The sequence below is a fragment of the Triticum aestivum genome, chromosome 7D (assembly GCF_018294505.1).
Source record: "Triticum aestivum cultivar Chinese Spring chromosome 7D, IWGSC CS RefSeq v2.1, whole genome shotgun sequence".
In the NCBI taxonomy this organism is placed as follows: domain Eukaryota; kingdom Viridiplantae; phylum Streptophyta; class Magnoliopsida; order Poales; family Poaceae; genus Triticum; species Triticum aestivum.
In genome coordinates this window covers 448819287-448837957 of record NC_057814.1, presented here as the reverse complement: position 1 = coordinate 448837957, position 18671 = coordinate 448819287, and the positions used below count along the sequence as shown (strand labels likewise).

The window sequence follows — 18671 nt, the reverse complement described above, 5'->3', positions numbered from 1 at the left end:
AGAGCTAACCTTGCCTAGACCGGCAAGACTCAAAGCAACAAGCCATAGATGTTTGGTTCACGCCTGACACTTCCCCTGTTGGTGCCGCCACCTAGCGTCCAAGCTTGCTTTCTTCACCTTTACTTTGTTCATGCCACCCCCCAATCCAATCAACAGATGAGTTGACTGCCCATCCGGCCACTTCTCTGTTTCCTGTCAAGCAACCATGGACGGTGTGTTGGAAAAACATCATAGAACATGTAAGCATCACATCATTGGCATAGACCCTACAATTAAAAAATTTAGTCTAAAAAGAAAATAGATGTTTTAAGACTACTTTCAAGATAAGAACTCTTAAATTCATCATAAAAAGGAATGATTGACTGGTTTTAATACTGCACGCGCAACCATGTGTGCATATGATTAAAGCACATGAGAGAAAATATCTCTTTGGACAAAAAACTTATATAGAACATTCCATGGTAGATGACTGATAAAAAGGAACAAACAAACTAATGAACTCCGATCTCATGAGAAGAAATAAAAAAAACAACCATTTCTAAATTGTAAAAGAAACTAACACTCCCGGTAAAAGAAACTAAAAGTTGCTGACAAGCATTACATGTATATAGAACAAAGATTTATTCACTCTAAATTTTACAAAAAATTGGCTCTTGAAGGAGGATGCTTTTTAGAACTTATTACCGGCCAACTAAATAACAATGCATTAAATAGCACACCGCCTATATCCGCCTAGATAAATACACATGTGTTGGCACGGAATAACAAAAAAAATAGCATATGCAATTTTGCACTGATCAAACAAATTTGGCATAATTCGGATATGTGTATTGAATATGATGTCATGCATATTTTAATATTTAACATTTTGATGCTAAGACAAACAAATCTTTCATTTCTTACACTATCTGATTATAGATAACAACTACTCCTTTGCAAAAATGGAATGTGAAAAATAATGTGTGCCCTCTAACATGTAAGAAATAGCAACACTAAAATCACAATCTGAAGTTGCAAAGACACTTCAGAACAATGACTTGCGTGAAAACCACACACACATATTTACTCTTGATGATCAGGATATGGTAGCACATACCTTTCTCGTCTCCATACACTTCAGAAACTCTGCTCTCGAGGAAAAGTAATTATGCCAATAGCATTCTACGTTTTTTGTACAAATTAGGCAATGGACATAAAGTGAATTTCCACCAAAGAAGGGAAACACAATGCAATTAATGCCAATAATAAGCAATATATGCCCCCTCTACAACTTAGACGGACAGGAACAGATTTTCTACCAAAGACGGGAGGCCCAATCTCATACTCACTATGCAACACTAAAGGTCATTAGTGTTCACCACAAGAGTTGATAACATTCCATCACGCTAAAGATCATTTAGTTTATAACTGGCAACAGCGATGCCAACACCAGTAGCCTTCCCTGTGAACGCCTCCAAAGACGTACTCCCTCCGTTCCAAAATAGATGACCCAACTTTGTATCAAAGTTAGTACAAAGTTGGGTCATCTATTTTGGAACGGAGGGAGTAAGATTTTGTGAAGTGACTCGAGTATCTCGTTAATCGTGCAAACAACATTATTCCTTGCAAGAATTAAATATCAAGTTGCGAAATTTGTATTATCACGTTTGAATACTCAAGGCACATTATGTTACTGACATGGCTAGATAATTACCTAGTTATCTCAACCTTAGCACAAAAATCAACGTAAGCAGTTTTGAAACAATATGTACTAAATCATTAAACCAAGAATATATATTTCATTTTGCAAAATAATAGACTTCAACTACATTTATCAATAAGTGACCCATGGCTTAACCAAGCTTTGTGGTAGTGTTGGAACCTGCATCGCAAACATGTGCATGGTAACAGCCCTCATTCAATGCAGGATATTGCAACAAAATAGAAGCAGATGCAAAGGTGCAACGACGATAACTATCAGGCATCACGTTCATTTCTTGCCCCGTGTTCGGCCAAAGTCAATGCATTCCTAAGATTTTTCAGACAACTTGCATATGACGCCTTATAATTTTCTAGACTATATCCCATATATAATCAACTTTACTCTATCTCATATGTACCTTCTAACATGTATGAAATTGTATAGCAAATCACAACCTGGATAAGGAAGTCATCGAGTACCAATAAATTGATAGAAACATGTGCATTTAGTATTTTTAATTTTAAGAAAAGCTATCTAAAAATAAGGTACATCTCATGTATAGCAGGCACTACTTCACTGCAAGTCTGCAATATGCTACAAATACACATAGTGCGCAATTGGTATTCAATATCAAGAAAACAGGAAATCTTAAAACTGCTCTGTACACATACTGATTATGATCAACATCAGCTATATAGCTCATTGTAGAATGCAGTCTTGTTAAATCTGGAAGTAAGTCATGTGTATGCATTTAAGAGCATAATCTTAAGGGCTTGAATTAAAAAAAGGGGGGCAAAGACAGATTAATTGCCTCTGATCCATAACATATACATAGCAGCTGCCAGCCAACTCTTGTTGATCCTATCTAATATATGGACCTATTCGCCATTGAATAAGCCTACTGAATTAGCCGACCTCTCAAGCCACGCTGGCATTACAATCATGGTTATACTGTCATAGTAAAACCACCTTGAAGCATTTCAGCAAACGATGCAATGGTTTCAGAATAAAATGTGTTTGGCCTAAAATGGGAGCACCTCTAGGCCAAGATTGAGCAACACAATCTTGTACCACTAAAATGCAGAACACGAAAATAGCTACAAAGTAAACTTGAGCATGCTGCACTTACCAAAAGCTAGTTGTCTACAGAGTCAAAATTGAATGGATGAAGCCTTATCATCGGGGTTGGGGAGTCGCGAGTCGCCTTATCATCACGATGGGGGAATCGCCGCGCAAGCAGCAAGCACGACCCCCATGCCACAACCTGGACGATCATGGTTGTTGATGCGGCGGTCGCGACCAGCGCCACAAGCCCACAACTGACTATTGGCATGGCTCCCTCTCTTGCAGCGGGAGCAGTTTCTTGTGCTCCCCGTCACCTCTCTCAGCTTCATATGCCTCCTCCTCCTCTTCCGCTGATGCATTATATTGTATGTCACTGTTTTATGTTTCTGGAAAAAAAACTGGAATTGAACTTTAGTTTTCGCTTCCCAATTGCATAAGTAAATGTACTGGCAAATCCAACAGAATAATAAGGGAGTAAACCATTTGTAGAATAAACTCTAGATCTAACAATATGGGAGATAGCCTTCATGTATGCATGTCATTATTCTCTCGCTTTTCTAAATGATGAGAGAAGCGCCAAATATGATGTCTAGGAAATGCGAGCTAGCTAAAGGATACAAGTCCAAAATCAAAACCAAGCTAGCTAATTAATGGCCTTTAAAAAACTAATGGTCTTTAACAAACCAAGCTAGTAAATAATTATGCAGTTGGCATGGATCAGTACAAGTTAAATTACAAGCAGCAACACCAATGGGATTACGGATCACCAGAAGCAACCATGCACAAACAAACACAAGAAAGCCCATAATTATGACAAAAACTGAAAGTTAAGGCCAGCCAAGTTCTATACGGAAAGGAGAGTCCAAAAGTTAAGTTTGGCGGTGCTAATTTCAGTATCTACATAGAACAAAGTCTTTAACAAAAAATCATAAATGAATTTAAGATGGTGGGAGGATTTTGGATAGTTGGCCTCATCGGAAATAGATGCATTCGGTTGTGCTTGAGGCAGATACGATAGTAAGATAGCGAATAAATCACAATGTTATTCAGGTACGAATTATTAGGAATTCGATGCCACGTTAGAATTAACATATTTGCATCTATATTTGTAACATCTACTTGCAGACTGGTCGTCGAGTGGCTCAGGTTGTAGGCTGTAGGCATAGAGGTACAAAGATTTTGACAATGAGTAAACATATTGTCTGCATTTATTCAGAAAGCCATGCATTTGGACATAACAACTTGAGTTTGGTGGAAAACATACCTGATTTTTTCACAGCTTTGCTCAAGTCATCCGGTCACCGTCGTCGGACCTCACAAGGCATAACAATAGTTCCCTTGTGCCAACCCTGCAGCCCATTAGTCAGAAACACATCATGTCTGTTTACCCTCTCCTTCAGCTACATCATCACCGATGTCACACCATTCATTCCCATTATTCTTGATCTCCATAGCCACAACTACTACCACTGCCGAGCCAGAACCATGCTTGGAGAAAAGAAGAACCAAACAACACCGATGTTGCGATGAACCAGACTCTTGCCATAGATCAACATTGACGAGCATACAAAATGATTTAAAATTTCCTCACAAAAATATAGAACATGGAAGCAAATTGCGGATATAGAAGAAAATAAGGCAACATGCGGAATGGAAACTGGCCTCACCATGACACATGTCACTTTCACGATCCTTTCCAAACAGTGTATCCGTTGTCTTGGGAGAGGTCCCGATCAAGCGTTGGTAGCTGAAAATTTGAAAACAGAGCCCGAAGATTCAGATCAATAAAAATTATAGTGTCGCTGCTTACATAGCCTAGCACCCCTGTAATGGGATAAATAGAAGTCTTCCAACAGAAAACTATGGCATAAAAGGAATATTCCCCAATGTGGCATAAAAGGAAGCGTGTAAATGACAATAGAGTAGACAAACGAAGTTATAGGACTAAGATGAGAAAAACCCCCTACTTGCCCATCCAATATACAATGATCAGTAGACAACATCGGGCTCATTTTATTACTACAACAACCTTGGCCGTTCCTGTACAAACGCAACATAAGCATAGATATTACCCCGCCTATTTTGAGCAGGACATAACATATACCATCAGTGGGCAACTGGGCATCACAGATCAGCATTGAGAAGCCAATAATAGTCTGCAACATTCGATAACAAAATGAAGAGCCCATTGCAATGCACAATTACTCACAAAAAGAAAATTATTCGTGATTACAAAGTAACAACGAGCTGCTAATTTGGGGCAACACAGCATCGAGTATCCAATTCCAAGCTGAACAACACAAGGTGTTACCATAGTACAATTTCGCACTAGAGATGGGACACCCACCCCTTGTTGTGTCCAACGAGGCACAAAGGGAAGGTGAATCTGCCGCTGCCACAACTCTAATCGACGTGTGGTTCCTGGTTCAGCTTTGGATTAATCTCCCCAGGTTTCAGAGAACTGAATGAGCTACATAGATGGACTAACAGCTAAATGAAACAATATTTAGTCTCGATATAGTGGAATATGATCTTGCAAATGGTGAACTGAATCTAGCTATAATGGACCAGTAATATACTACATGGAGCATAAATCTACATGTCGGTAGTTATAGTATCATTACTCAGTTTGAAAATGAAAATTTGTTTCCAGCATGGGTATGAAGCATGCATACCCGTGCACAATCAAGGATTGAAGTCCAAATCTCAGCATGTTCCATGTCACCTGAACATCCATATCCCCAATTAATCAAAAATATTGTTACTCCTGGTTGTCATGAAATTTCTGCAACAAAGAGGGGTCAATTCAGTACAAAGAAGATAAAAGAGAGAAGGGAGACGTAGTGTTGTTGAGCTCTACCGACATAAGACACAGAAGCTAGCACCGGCCGGTTTTTGCTACACGCCCGAGCTGGATGACCTCCCCAAGCTGTTACCATGTGAGATCCAGACATCGGCATCGCCGACGCCATCACCGCATCACGCCGCGACTTCAGCCCGCCAGTCATATGCCTCCTCCGGCCACCGCCGCAAAACCACCCCAGCGCACAGAAGCCCACGCCCTCAGGCCGCCGCCCCCTGTGGTTTTGTAGCGCTAGAGAGACGACGAGAACATCATGCTTAGGGAGAGAGGGATGGATTCTACCTGATTTGCCGCCGCCGCCAATGATGCCACCACCCGCCGCCGACGTTTCAAAAGAGAGAGATGAACGAGAGGACCGGGAGGGGGTGGGTTTGCTCGACTTGAAGGGGAGCCGTGCGACCGTCGCCACTGTCTTGATCCTTCTCTGGATCCCGTAGGCGTCCTGGCGGCGATGGAACCCTAGAGTTGTGTTCGAGAGGAGAGAGCTGCGAGACCACGAGAGGGAGAGGGGCAGGGGGCATGATTTCCTTGGGATCGAAGACGGGGCGGCGGCAAGGGTCAGTGGCAGGGAGATCGGAGACGGGGCGGCGGCAAGGGTCGGCGGCAGGGAGATCAGAGACGGGGCGGCGGCGAAGGGATGTTGTACATGGTGGAGTGGGGACGGGAATGGAGAGGAGCTGGTATTTTGTTCGTTCGCACGGGGGAAGCCAAGACGAAAAAAACCCAGTGAAATAAAACGTATGAAAGTGGTGGGACGAAAATAAACCGTGGATACTATTCATCAACTCAGACATTAGGAGTATAGATTAGGAGTATAGATAAGGACTCACAAAAAAGAAAATAATTCCCAACTCCCTGACTGGGGGAGGGGGGGCTAGAGATAGATTTCATATTACAATAAATTTGTGTTCAGATGAAGCGTCGCCCCCACCGGAACGTAACTAGTTGGTGTAATGAGGCCGCTACCACACCACTGTTAGTTCTAAGGAAACCGATGGAAGAGGTGATGGAATCCAAGCTCAAACCCCACTGCATCCCAATATGGCTAAAAGCAATAAAGGGGATACGGAGTCGATCTGTTGACACCGAAGCTCCAAACATCCTCCTTTCGGCCAGAAGATACATTGGCAGGGAGATGAAGAGTATGTGTATTTTACCGGTAATACTGAGCATCCGGCAACACGCGCGCGTGCACACACACACACACATCAATGAAACAGTGGGATGGCGTGGTGGTAATTCTCTACTTCTGCCTCTGTTGATGGTATTGACCTTAACCCCATACGGGAGCTAGTGTGGGGAGTGAGCCTAGCTCAACTAGTTGGGGGAGTGGATGTACAAACCCAACATCTGGGTTCAAATCCTCACGGAAGCGAATTTAGGTTTCTATTTATTCTTGAGGACCAAGCTTTCTTGGTACTGGAGGCCGGGGAAGTCAAATTCTCCCCCAATTTTCGAGGAAAGCAGGATCAACTTGGACTCCTCCTTCCCTTTTTCTCACGACCTCCTCTGACACTCCCACAGGCGGCAGGGAAGGAAACTGATGCAGAGCATCCCACGATCATCCCCATGGACACCACCTCAACTATCCAAGCTCCAAGTGGACCCATGACAAGAGCTAGGGCTCGTGCTATTCAATCCGAGGTGACATCACTCCTACTTGAGTTTCCCTCCTCTTCAAGTGAGACATGGCTACTGCCTAAGTCCGAGATGCTATGTGTGATCAGGTACAACGCTCAAGACACGGAGCCGAGGGCTGAAGAAGAAGAGACAGGCGTCAACACTCTGGACAGCCCCGGCCAGAGCCCGGAACTTCAGGCCCCCAGACCCTCCGGCCGACCCGGAGCTTCCGGCCTCCGACGTCTTCGACCAGCCCGGGCGTGCCAATTCTCTGGTTAGCCCGGAACCCGTCCCGGACCGTCCGGCCAGCCCGGACCTTCCGACCCCCGGACGCCAACCCAGCTCCACCCGCGCCAACTCTCTGGTTAGGCCGGACCCTCCCCGGAACCTCCGTCGCCCGGAACTTCCGGCCTCACCCGGAACTTCCGGCCCTGCCTGCGCGCAGCGACTTGGGCCGAGGCCCGTGTACCCTTTCATCACTTAGACTATATATACTCTTCTCCTACCTACGTTTTAGGGTTAGCAAAGTAGTAGCTCATATGTGAGGATAGCTTTTGCTCATCCATACGGATCGTCTCCTCGAGAGTGACCGCGGCCCCTCTATGGAGAAGATCCCCTTGGATTCAAGACCCCCTTTTGGGTGGCCCCATCAAGACCTCCTCACGGAGAAGAACCGGTTACCTTTGTATCGTCCTTTGTTGGACTTGGATCTTGTATCTCTCTTTTGTGTTCTTGGATCTAGCGCTTGTGTGATCATATTCGTGTTGGTTTAGTGTTTCTCTTGTTTTCCCCCGTGATTTCCCTCATGTTTTTCCGCGCGTTCTTCGTGTTCCTCATAGGGATCCTCTCCAAACGTGAAAGATCGGCCCCTAGGGTTCCGCCCTACATCATCTTGGTATCATGAGCCACGTTGATCATGTTTTTGGAGCCCCTACCCTTTGTTTTCTAGCTTGATTTTGTTGATTTCGTCCTAAATCCGAAAATCCCCACCAAAAATAGCCCCAAATTTTTTTTGTGATTTGTTGGTGTGATGAAGTTTTGTTGGATTTGATCCGTGAATTTTGTGTGTGTCTCGTAGATCTAGCTTCCCCACCCTTCTTTTCCACCAAATTTTTCTTTTCCCCTTCGGATTTGGGTTTTTCCTCAAGTTTTTCCGCCCAAATCCACGATCCCCAATTCTCTGTTCTTGCCAGTTTCGCGACCACCGGAACTTCCGGCCATCCCGGAACCTCCGGACCCCGGACTTTCCGTCTTGCCCGGACCTTCTGGCTTAGACAGAAAGTTCGCACATCTTCGACGTTTTCCGCTACTTTGACAACTCCGTCCACGGTGCAGCGGCATCTTCGCCAACGTACTGAAGACCGTGCACTACGACAACGACTACAACCTCATCCTTTTGAAACCTTCAACCGTAAGCAAGGACGGTAATCTCGACGACATCTTTGTCTAATCCTTGTCATTGCTTTGATAACCACATAGCCCATCTTTGCGTACCTTACCCATCGAGACTAGCCTTTGAGTATTGCCGGCAACGTGACTTGTGCACATTTAGTGATAATACTCTCCCATAGCATACATACCAAATCATCGTGGTGCATATCTTGGTATCATCTCTTGTGTCACAAAGTTGTCATCGCATATACTCAATTGCTATCTTGGTTCGTAAAGCATTGCATGAGAAAAGAGCTCAAACAACAAAGAGCCAAACAAGCTTTTAAGCAAACGGGAAAGATAAGCAAAGAGCTTATAAGTAAGAACCATAGCATCATACAACATTAAGATTGTCATACTCGATCATCTTGGATCAAAGCATAGAAACATCATACATATAGCATACTTGGGATAGAAGTCGTTGCAATTTTGCTTAGTAGGTTGTGCACAAGTTTCGTATCCGCCTATTGTGCAATCGTGCTAGCGTCTCTCTAGTGTTGTGCAACAAGAGCATTTTCGTGGATTCCACATTTTGGCTCACCCTTGGTTGCACGACCCCACTTATCTATTTGCGTGTGTGTTTCCGTGTACCTTATCTTGCTATTGGTCTACTTGTTGCATTTGCAAAGTTGCGAATCTTTTCCAACATTATTGAGTCTCACTTACAATTGCATCAAATTTTGTGCCACCATCCTAACCGAACTCCACCATAAGCTTTTACTTGTGTAGGTGTGAGAAACCGACAAGAATTGGTACCAATTGTGCTATTTCCTTGTTACACATTGGAGTGATCATTGATCCACCTTCAACATCGGTCAAGGTACATTTGGTATTGGTTCTTCTCTTTCTCCCACTCACATATTTTTGTTTGGAATGATGGATAGGCCAAGTACTTCTACCAACCCACTCTTATTGGAGCAAGACGACGACATGTCTTCCTTCGTCACCAAAACGCAACTATTTGGCGCACACCGAGCTTTGCATCAAGAACAACTTGCTTTGGGCGATCGCATCGACAACCTCGCCACCGACCTACGACAATCCGAGCAATGTACAAGAGACTACTTCGACACATCCATGAGTTCCCTGAAAGAAGATATCCGAACCATGATGGTCAACCTCTCTTCTACAACTTCGTCCTCTTCAAGACGGAGCCGCTCAAGTCGACACTCCGACGACACTATCTCCAGTTCAAGTACACCTACATCAAACACTCTTCGTCGTGCCGCGCGTCAAGACCGGCAAGCAAACCACAATCCTCTACAGGACACCGACTCTCAAGAGCATCGACATCGTCAAAACCAAGCTACATTTGCGTAAGCACAAGAACGGCAACACCAACGACAACAAGAACAAGAGGAGCGAGCGCGACAACATCAAGATGCACAAGATGCCGTGGCGCAATGTCAAGAACAACAACTACGTGAAGCTCAAGCACTTGAGGCGCAACGTGCCCTTCAAGATTCAAGTCGTGCCGTAGCCAATCGAGGCCGACAAGCTCGTCTACATCAAGAAGCACTTCGCGACGAAGCTCGAGAAAGGATTTACCAAGCACGTGTGCATCGACAAGCTCCTCCTCAAGATCGACAAGCTCCTCCTCAAGCGAGACAAGAACGTCAAGTCCATCGAGAGCAAGAAGACAATGGACCCCCTCCTCGCCAAGAGCAACATGAGGTCGACAACCCTCCTCGCCAAGAGCAACATGAGGAAGACTACCCTCCTCGCCAAGAGCAACATGAGATTGTCAATCCGCAACGACATGGGCGTCATCATCCCCGACCCCAACACAATGAAGAACAACGCTATGGCAAGCTAAAGTTCACCATGCCAAAGTTCACCGGAAGCAATGACCCCGAAGAGTACATCTCATGGGCATTGAAGGTCGACAAAATCTTCCGCTTGCACAACTACGAAGAAGAAAAGAAGATCGCAATGGCATCCCTTGAATTCCAAGACTACGTCCTCATTTGGTGGGAACAAGTCATTGAGCGCCGAGCGGCAAGAGGTGAACCACCCATCAGCACTTGGGCACAAATGAAGGATGTCATGAGAGCACGATTCGTGCCAAACTACTACAACCGTGACCTCTTCAAGAAACTCCAACAACTCAAGAAAGGAACCAAGAGCGTTGAAGAGTACTACAAGGAAATGGAGATTGCCATGATACGAGCCAATGTCAAAGAAGATGATGAGCAAACTATGGCACGTTTCTTGAATGGACTAAATCACCCTATCAAGAAGATTTCCGACTTCCAACCATACTCAAACCTCATCGAGCTATTGCACCAAGCAACCAAAGTGGAACGCCAAGTGCAAGACGACTTCAAGTATGCCAAGTTCTCATCCAAGTCCTATGGTCTCTCCAACAATCAAGCTTCGATGACTCCAACACCTTCTACCTCAACCAAGCCATCTACAAGCAACGGCGACAAGTCAAGTTACAAGAAGACTTCGACAAGCTCAAGTCGTCCTCCTACTACAAGCAACTTCAAGAAAGCTTCATCATCATCTTCCCCAACCGATGAGACCGGCGGCCGAGGCCACAAGTCTTTCGAGTGCACCAACAAGCGCACCATGATCCTCAACGACGACGGAACCTATGACTCAATGAGTGAAGGAGAAATAGAAGCCCTTGAGCAAGTGGCCATGCACCGCCAAGCGAACAACGAAGACGAAGAAGATCAAGTTATTTGTGATGAAGATTCAAGTCCCGCTCTTGTTGTCTCCAAGGTTGACTCTTCAACATAAACAAGAAGAAGACCAAAGATGCCATATCTTCCACACAAAGGCCGGAATCAATGGAAGGTCCGTCAAGGTCATCATCGATGGAGGGAGTTGCCATAACTTAGCAAGTGAAGAACTATGCTCCAAGCTCCAATTGGTCAAGATGAAGCACCCGCACCCCTACAAGGTTCAGTGGCTAAGCGACACCGGCACCATCCAAGTCGAGCATAGGGTACAAGTCTCCTTCAAGATCGGAGCTTACGAAGACACTTTGGAGTGTGATGTCCTTCCGATAACCGTGTGCCACCTCCTTCTTGGACAGCCATGGCAATTTGACCGAGGTGTCATCCACAACGGGCGTACAAACCACTATAGCTTCAAGATGAAAGGGAAAGAGTTTGTGCTACGACCTATGTCTCCAAGCCAAGTGCTCGCCGACAAGCAAGCCACCCATCATGGGGAGAATAGTGAGAGAGCGAACCACCAAAAAGAGAGTGAGCGCCACAAGCCAAAATTGAGTGCCTCCACGATGAGCAACAAGAAAAACTTAGTTCTTTTTGCCACCAAACGAGAGATGAGAGAAGTGTGTAAGAACCCATCGAGTGTCCTACACTATGTCCTCTTGTACAAGGACGAGGCACCAAAAACTAACACCTCTCACAATCTACCTTTGGTGTTATCTTCTCTATTGCAGGAATTCCAAGATGTTTTCCCCGATGAGCTACCTCCGGGTCTACCTCCACTACGAGGCATTGAGCACCGTATAGACCTCATCCCCGGAGCGCCACTTCCAAACAAGGCTCCCTACCGCGTCAACCCCGAAGAAACCAAAGAAATACAAAGGCAAGTAAAGCATCTCATAGACCATGGACATGTGCGTGAGAGTTTGAGTCCTTGTGCCGTACCGGTCATCCTTGTGCCAAAACGAGACGGTAGCTTTCGCATGTGTTCCGATTGTAGACCCATCAATGCTATCACCGTTCGCTATAGGTACCCCATTCCACGCCTTGACGATATGCTAGATGAACTTAGCGGTGCCACTATTTTCTCTAATATTGATCTTAAAAGTGGTTACTACCAAATACGCATACAAGAGGGTGATGAATGGAAAACCGCTTTCAAAACAAAGTTTGGTTTGTATGAGTGGTTAGTCATGCCTATGGGTTTATCGGAAGCACCGGGTACTTTCATGCGTCTCATGCATTATGTGTTTCGCCCTTATATTGGTGAATTTGTTGTTGTCTACTTCAATGATATCCTTGTTTTTAGCAAATCTCTCAAAGAGCATGTCACCCACCTTTGCACCATGCTACAAACTCTTCGAAAAGAGCAACTTTATGCTAATATGGAAAAATGCCTCTTTGGTGTTGATAAGCTTGTTTTCTTGGGTTTTGTAGTATCTTCTAAGGGTGTTCATGTTGATGAATCTAAGATCAATGCCATTAAAACTTGGCCCCAACCAACCAATTTGCAACAATTGCGTAGTTTTCTTGGTTTAGCCAGTTTCTACCGTAGATTTGTGAAGGATTTTAGCACCATTGCTTCACCTTTGCATGCTTTGAGTAATAAAAATGCACCGTTTGTTTGGGGAACATCCCAAGATATCGCTTTCAATGAGCTTAAGAATTTGCTTACTCATGCTCCCGTGCTTGCTTTACCAAACTTTGACAAACCTTTTGAAATCCATTGTGATGCTAGTGGTAATGGCATAGGAGGTGTATTAACACAAGAGAAGCGCCCCATAGCATACTTTAGTGAGAAACTTTCCGGCGCGCAACTCAATTATCCCATCTACGACAAAGAGCTATATTTTTTAATGCGAGTTTTGCGTGAATGGTAACATTACCTTCGCACTCATGAATTTATCATCCATACTAACCATGAAATGCTTAAGTATCTTAAGGGTCAAACTAAGTTGAACAAGCGTCATGCTAAATGGAGTGAGTTTATAGTCTTTGCCCTATGTCAGCAAGTACATAAAGGGCGAGGAAAACGTTGTGGCGGATGCGCTTTCCCGTATATGCATGCTCGCTACTCAACTTGAATTGAACGTCATTGGCTTTGAGCATATAAAAGACTTGTATGAGCATGATCCTACTTTTGCTATTCCTTATGCAAAGTGTTTGACACATCCATCTTGGGAACGCTATTACATCAAAGATGGTTACCTTATGAGAGCTAACAAACTTTGCATCCCCGAGTCTTCTCTTCGTTTGTTGCTTTTGCAAGAATCTCATGGAGGAGGACTAATGGGACATTTTGGACGGGACAAGACACTTACGATGCTCTCCAAGAACTATTTTTGGCCAAAGATGTTTCGCAACGTCAACCGCTTCACCAACCGATGCTCTACATGTCGCAAAGCTAAGTCTAAAGCTCAATCTCATGGCCTTTACATGCCACTTTCCATTCCATATCACCCTTGGGAAGATATTAGCATGGATTTTGTGCTTGGTTTGCCTAGAACTAGAAATGACAAGGATTCCGTCTTTGTTGTTGTGGACCGATTTTCAAAAATGGCACATTTCATTCCTTGCAACAAGCTAGACGATGCTTCACATGTTGCCAATCTCTTTTGTAGGGAAATCTTGCGACTTCATGGAGTGCCAAAGACGATTGTCTCGGACCGCGACGTCAAGTTCTTGAGTTACTTTTGGAAGACCTTATGCGCCAAGCTCGGAATCAAGCTACTCTTCTCCACGGCATACCATCCACAATCCGACGGCCAAACGGAGGTGACGAACCGCACGCTATCCACTCTTCTCCGCGTGCTAATCAAGAAGAACATCAAGGAGTGGGAGGAGTGCCTACCCATCGCCGAGTACGCCTACAATCGTGCAAGACATTCAACTACTGGCAAGTCCCCTTTCGAGGTCGTCTACGGTTTCAACCCGTTGTCCCCTTTGGACATTCTTCCTCTTCCTCTTCAAGAGCGCACCAACATGGACGCGAGTGCCCGAGTCAACCACCTCAAGAAGATGCATGAAGATACAAGGCACACCATCGAGCGCCAAGTACAACGACTCGCGACCAAGCTCAACGTCAACAAGAAACCCATGATATTCAACATTGGAGATCTTGTGTGGCTACACCTTCGCAAGGAACGATTCCCAAACGAACGCAAGTCCAAACTCCTACCTCGCGCCGATGGACCCTTCAAGGTGCTAGCACGCTACAACAACAACGCTTACAAGATCGACCTCCCGCGCGACAAGTACACCGTGAGCGACATCTTCAACATCAAGGACCTTTCGCCATACCATGGTGATGAGGATTTTGATCCGAGGTCGGATCTTTCCCAAGGGAGGGGAGATGATGTGGAGCATCCCACGATCATCCCCATGGAGACCACCTCAACTATCCAAGCTCCAAGTGGACCCATGACAAGAGCTAGGGCTCGTGCTATTCAACCCGAGGTGACATCACTCCTACTTGAGTTTCCCTCCTCTTCAAGTGAGACATGGCTACTGCCTAAGTCCGAGATGCTATGTGTGATCAGGTACAACGCTCAAGACACGGAGCCGAGGGCTGAAGAAGAAGAGACAGGCGTCAACACTCTGGACAACCCGGAACTTCCGGCCAGAGCCCGGACCCTCCGGCCTCCGACGTCTTCGACCAGCCCGGGCGTGCCAACTCTCTGGTTAGCCCAGAACCCGTCCCGGACCGTTCGGCCCCCGGAACCTCCGGCCAGCTCGGACCTTCCGGCCCCCGGACGCCAACCCAGCTCCACCCGCGCCAACTCTCTGGTCAGGCCGGACCCTCCCCGGAACCTCCGTCGCCCGGAACTTCCGGCCTCACCCGGAACTTCCGGCCCTGCCTGCGCGCAGTGACTTGGGCCGAGGCCCGTGTACCCTTTCATCACTTAGACTATATATACTCTTCTCCTACCTACATTTTAGGGTTAGCAAAGTAGTAGCTCGTATGTGAGGATAGCTTTTGCTCATCCATACGGATCGTCTCCTCGAGAGTGACCGCGGCCCCTCTACGGAGAAGATCCCCTTGGATTCAAGACCCCCTTTTGGGTGGCCCCATCAAGACCTCCTCACAGAGAAGAACCGGTTACCTTTGTATCGTCCTTTGTTGGACTTGGATCTTGTATCTCTCTTTTGTGTTCTTGGATCTAGCGCATGTGTGATCATATTCGTGTTGGTTGAGTGTTTCTCTTGTTTTCCCCCGTGATTTCCCTCGTGTTCTTCCGCGCGTTCTTCGTGTTCCTCATAGGGATCCTCTCCAAACGTGAAAGATCGGCCCCTAGGGTTCCGCCCTACATCCTCTCTGATGAAGTGTGAGTAGTTTACCTCAGACCTTCGGGTCCATAGTTATTAGCTGGATGGCTTCTTCTCTCTTTTTGGATCTCAATACAATGTTCTCCCCCTCTCTTGTGGAGATCTATTCGATGTAATCTTCTTTTGCCGTGTGTTTGTTGAGACCGATGAATTGTGGGTTTATGATCAAGTTTATCTATGAACAATATTTGAATCTTCTGAATTCTTTTATGTATGATTGGTTATCTTTGCAAGTCTCTTCGAATTATCAGTTTGGTTTGGCCTACTAGATTGATCTTTCTTGCAATGGGAGAAGTGCTTAGCTTTGGGTTCAATCTTGCGGTGTCCTTTCCCAGTGACAGTAGGGGCAGCAAGGCACGTATTGTATTGTTGCCATCGAGGATAACAAGATGGGGTTTTATCATATTGCATGAATTTATCCCTCTACATCATGTCATCTTGCTTAAAGCGTTACTCTGTTCTTATGAACTTAATACTCTAGATGCATGCTGGATAGTGGTCGATGTGTGGAGTAATAGTAGTAGATGCAGGCAGGAGTCGGTCTACTTGTCTCGGACGTGATGCCTATATACATGACCATACCTAGATATTCTCATAACTATGCTCAGTTCTGTCAATTGCTCAACAGTAATTTGTTCACCCACCATAAAATACTTATGCTCTTGAGAGAAGCCACTAGTGAAACCTATGGCCCCCGGGTCTATTTTCCATCATATTAATCTCCCGACAACAAGCTATTTCTGGCGCCGTTTTTATTTTGTTTACTTTACTTTGCATCTCCATCACAAAAAATACCAAAAATGTTATCCTATCATATCTATCAGATCTCACTCTCATAAGTGACCGTGTAGGGATTGACAATCCCTTATCGCGTTGGTTGCGAGGATTTATTTGTTTGTGTAGGTGCGAGGGACTTGCGTGTAGCCTCCTACTGGATTGATACCTTGGTTCTCAAAAACTGAGAGAAATACTTACGCTACTTTGCTGCATCACCCTTTCCTCTTCAAGGGAAAACCAACGCAGTGCTCAAGAGGTACCAAGAAGGATTTCTGGCGCCGTTGCCGGGGAGGTCTATGCAAAAGTCAACATACCAAGTACCCATCACAAACCCTTATCTCCCGCATTATATTATTTGCCATTTGCCTCTCGTTTTCCTCTCCCCCACTTCACCCTTGCCGTTTTATTCGCCCTCTCTTTTCTGTTTGCCTCTTTTTTGCCCGTCTCTTGTTTGCTCGTGTGTTGGGTTGCTTGTTTGTCATGATGGCTCAAGATAATACCAAATTATGTGACTTTACCAATACCAACAATAATGATTTCCTTAGCACTCCGATTGCTCCTCTTACCGATACTGAATCTTGTGAAATCAATGCTGCTTTGTTGAATCTTGTTATGAAAGATCAATTCGCCGGCCTTCCTAGTGAAGATGCCGCTACTCATCTAAATAGCTTTGTTGATTTGTGTGATATGCAAAAGAATACATATGTTGACAATGATATTGTTAAATTGAATATATTTCCTTTTTCGCTTAGAGATCGTGCTAAAGCTTGGTTTTTGTCTTTGCCTAAAAATAGTATTGATTCTTGAAATAAGTGCAAAGATGCTTTTATCTCTAAGTATTTTCCTCCCGCCAAGATTATCTCTCTTAGAAACGATATTATGAATTTTAAGCAACTTGATCATGAACATGTTGCAAAATCTTGGGAGAGGATGAAATTAATGATACGTAATTGCCCTACACATGGTTTGAATTTGTGGATGATTATACAAAAAATTTATGCCGGATTGAATTTTGCTTCTAGGAATCTTTTAGATTCGGCCGCGGGAGGCACTTTTATGGAAATCACTTTAGGAGAAGCTACTAAACTCCTAGATAATATTATGGTTAATTATTCTCAATGGCACACTGAAAGATCTACTAATAAAAAAGTGCATGCGATTGAAGAAATTAATGTTTTGAGTGGAAAGATGGATGAACTTATGAAATTATTTGCTACTCAGAGTGTTTCTTCTGATCCTAATGATATGCCTTTGTCTACTTTGATTGATAATAATAATGAATCTATGGATGTGAATTTTGTTGGTAGGAATAATTTTGGTAACAACGCGTATAGAGGAAACTTTAATCCTAGGCCTTATCCTAGCAACTCCTCTAATAATTATGGTAATTCCTACAACAATTCTTATGGAAACTTTAATAAGATGCCCTCTGAATTTGAGACTAGTGTTGAGGAATTTATGAATTCGCAAAAGAATTTCAATGCCTTGCTTGAAGAAAAATTGCTTAAAGTTGATGAATTGGCTAGGAACGTTGATAGAATTTCTCTTGATGTTGATTCTTTGAAACTGAGATCTATTCCTCCTAAGCATGATATCAATGAGTCTCTCAAATACATGAGAATTTCCATTGATGAGTGCAAAGAAAGAACCACTAGGATGCGTGCTAAGAAAGATTGCTTTATAAAAGCGTGTTCTTCTAATTTTTATGAAAACAAAGATGAAGATCTAAAAGTTATTGATGTGTCCCCTATTAAATCTTTGTTTTGCAATATGAATCTTGATAATGATGGGACTGAATATGATCCACCTTTACCTAGAAGGCGTTCCAAAAATTCAGAGTTTTTAGATCTTGATGCAAAAATTGTTAAAAGTGGGATTGAAGAAATCAAAACATTAGATGTTAATGAACCCACTATTTTGGATTTCAAGAAATTTAATTATGATAATTTCTCTTTGATAGATTGTATTTCCTTGTTGCAATCCGTACTAAATTCTCCTCATGCTTATAGTCAAAATAAAGCTTTTACCAAACATATCGTTGATGCTTTGATGCAATCTTATGAAGAAAAACTTGAGTTGGAAGTATCTATCCCTAGAAAACTTTATGATGAGTGGGAACCTACTATTAAAATTAATATTAAAGATCATGAATGCTATGCTTTGTGTGATTTGGGTGCTAGTGTTTCCACGATTCGAAAGACTTTGTGCGATTTGTTAGGTTTCC

The 18671-nt window shown here is 44.1% G+C and overlaps 1 protein-coding gene across 1 annotated transcript in view; it reads right to left on the bottom strand.

Annotated features, from left to right (window-relative positions):
- Positions 1 to 5173: 5173 nt before the first annotated feature.
- The window catches only part of LOC123171159 (uncharacterized), a 100979-nt gene continuing 87481 nt past the window's right edge, over positions 5174 to 18671 (bottom strand). The window contains exons 2-3 of the mRNA XM_044588783.1: positions 5611 to 6383; positions 5174 to 5531 (exon numbers count right to left, since the gene is read on the bottom strand). Of these exons, the coding sequence (XP_044444718.1) occupies positions 5508 to 5531; positions 5611 to 6383 (797 nt within the window). The 3' untranslated portion in view covers positions 5174 to 5507. The remainder of the gene's footprint in view (positions 5532 to 5610; positions 6384 to 18671) is intronic.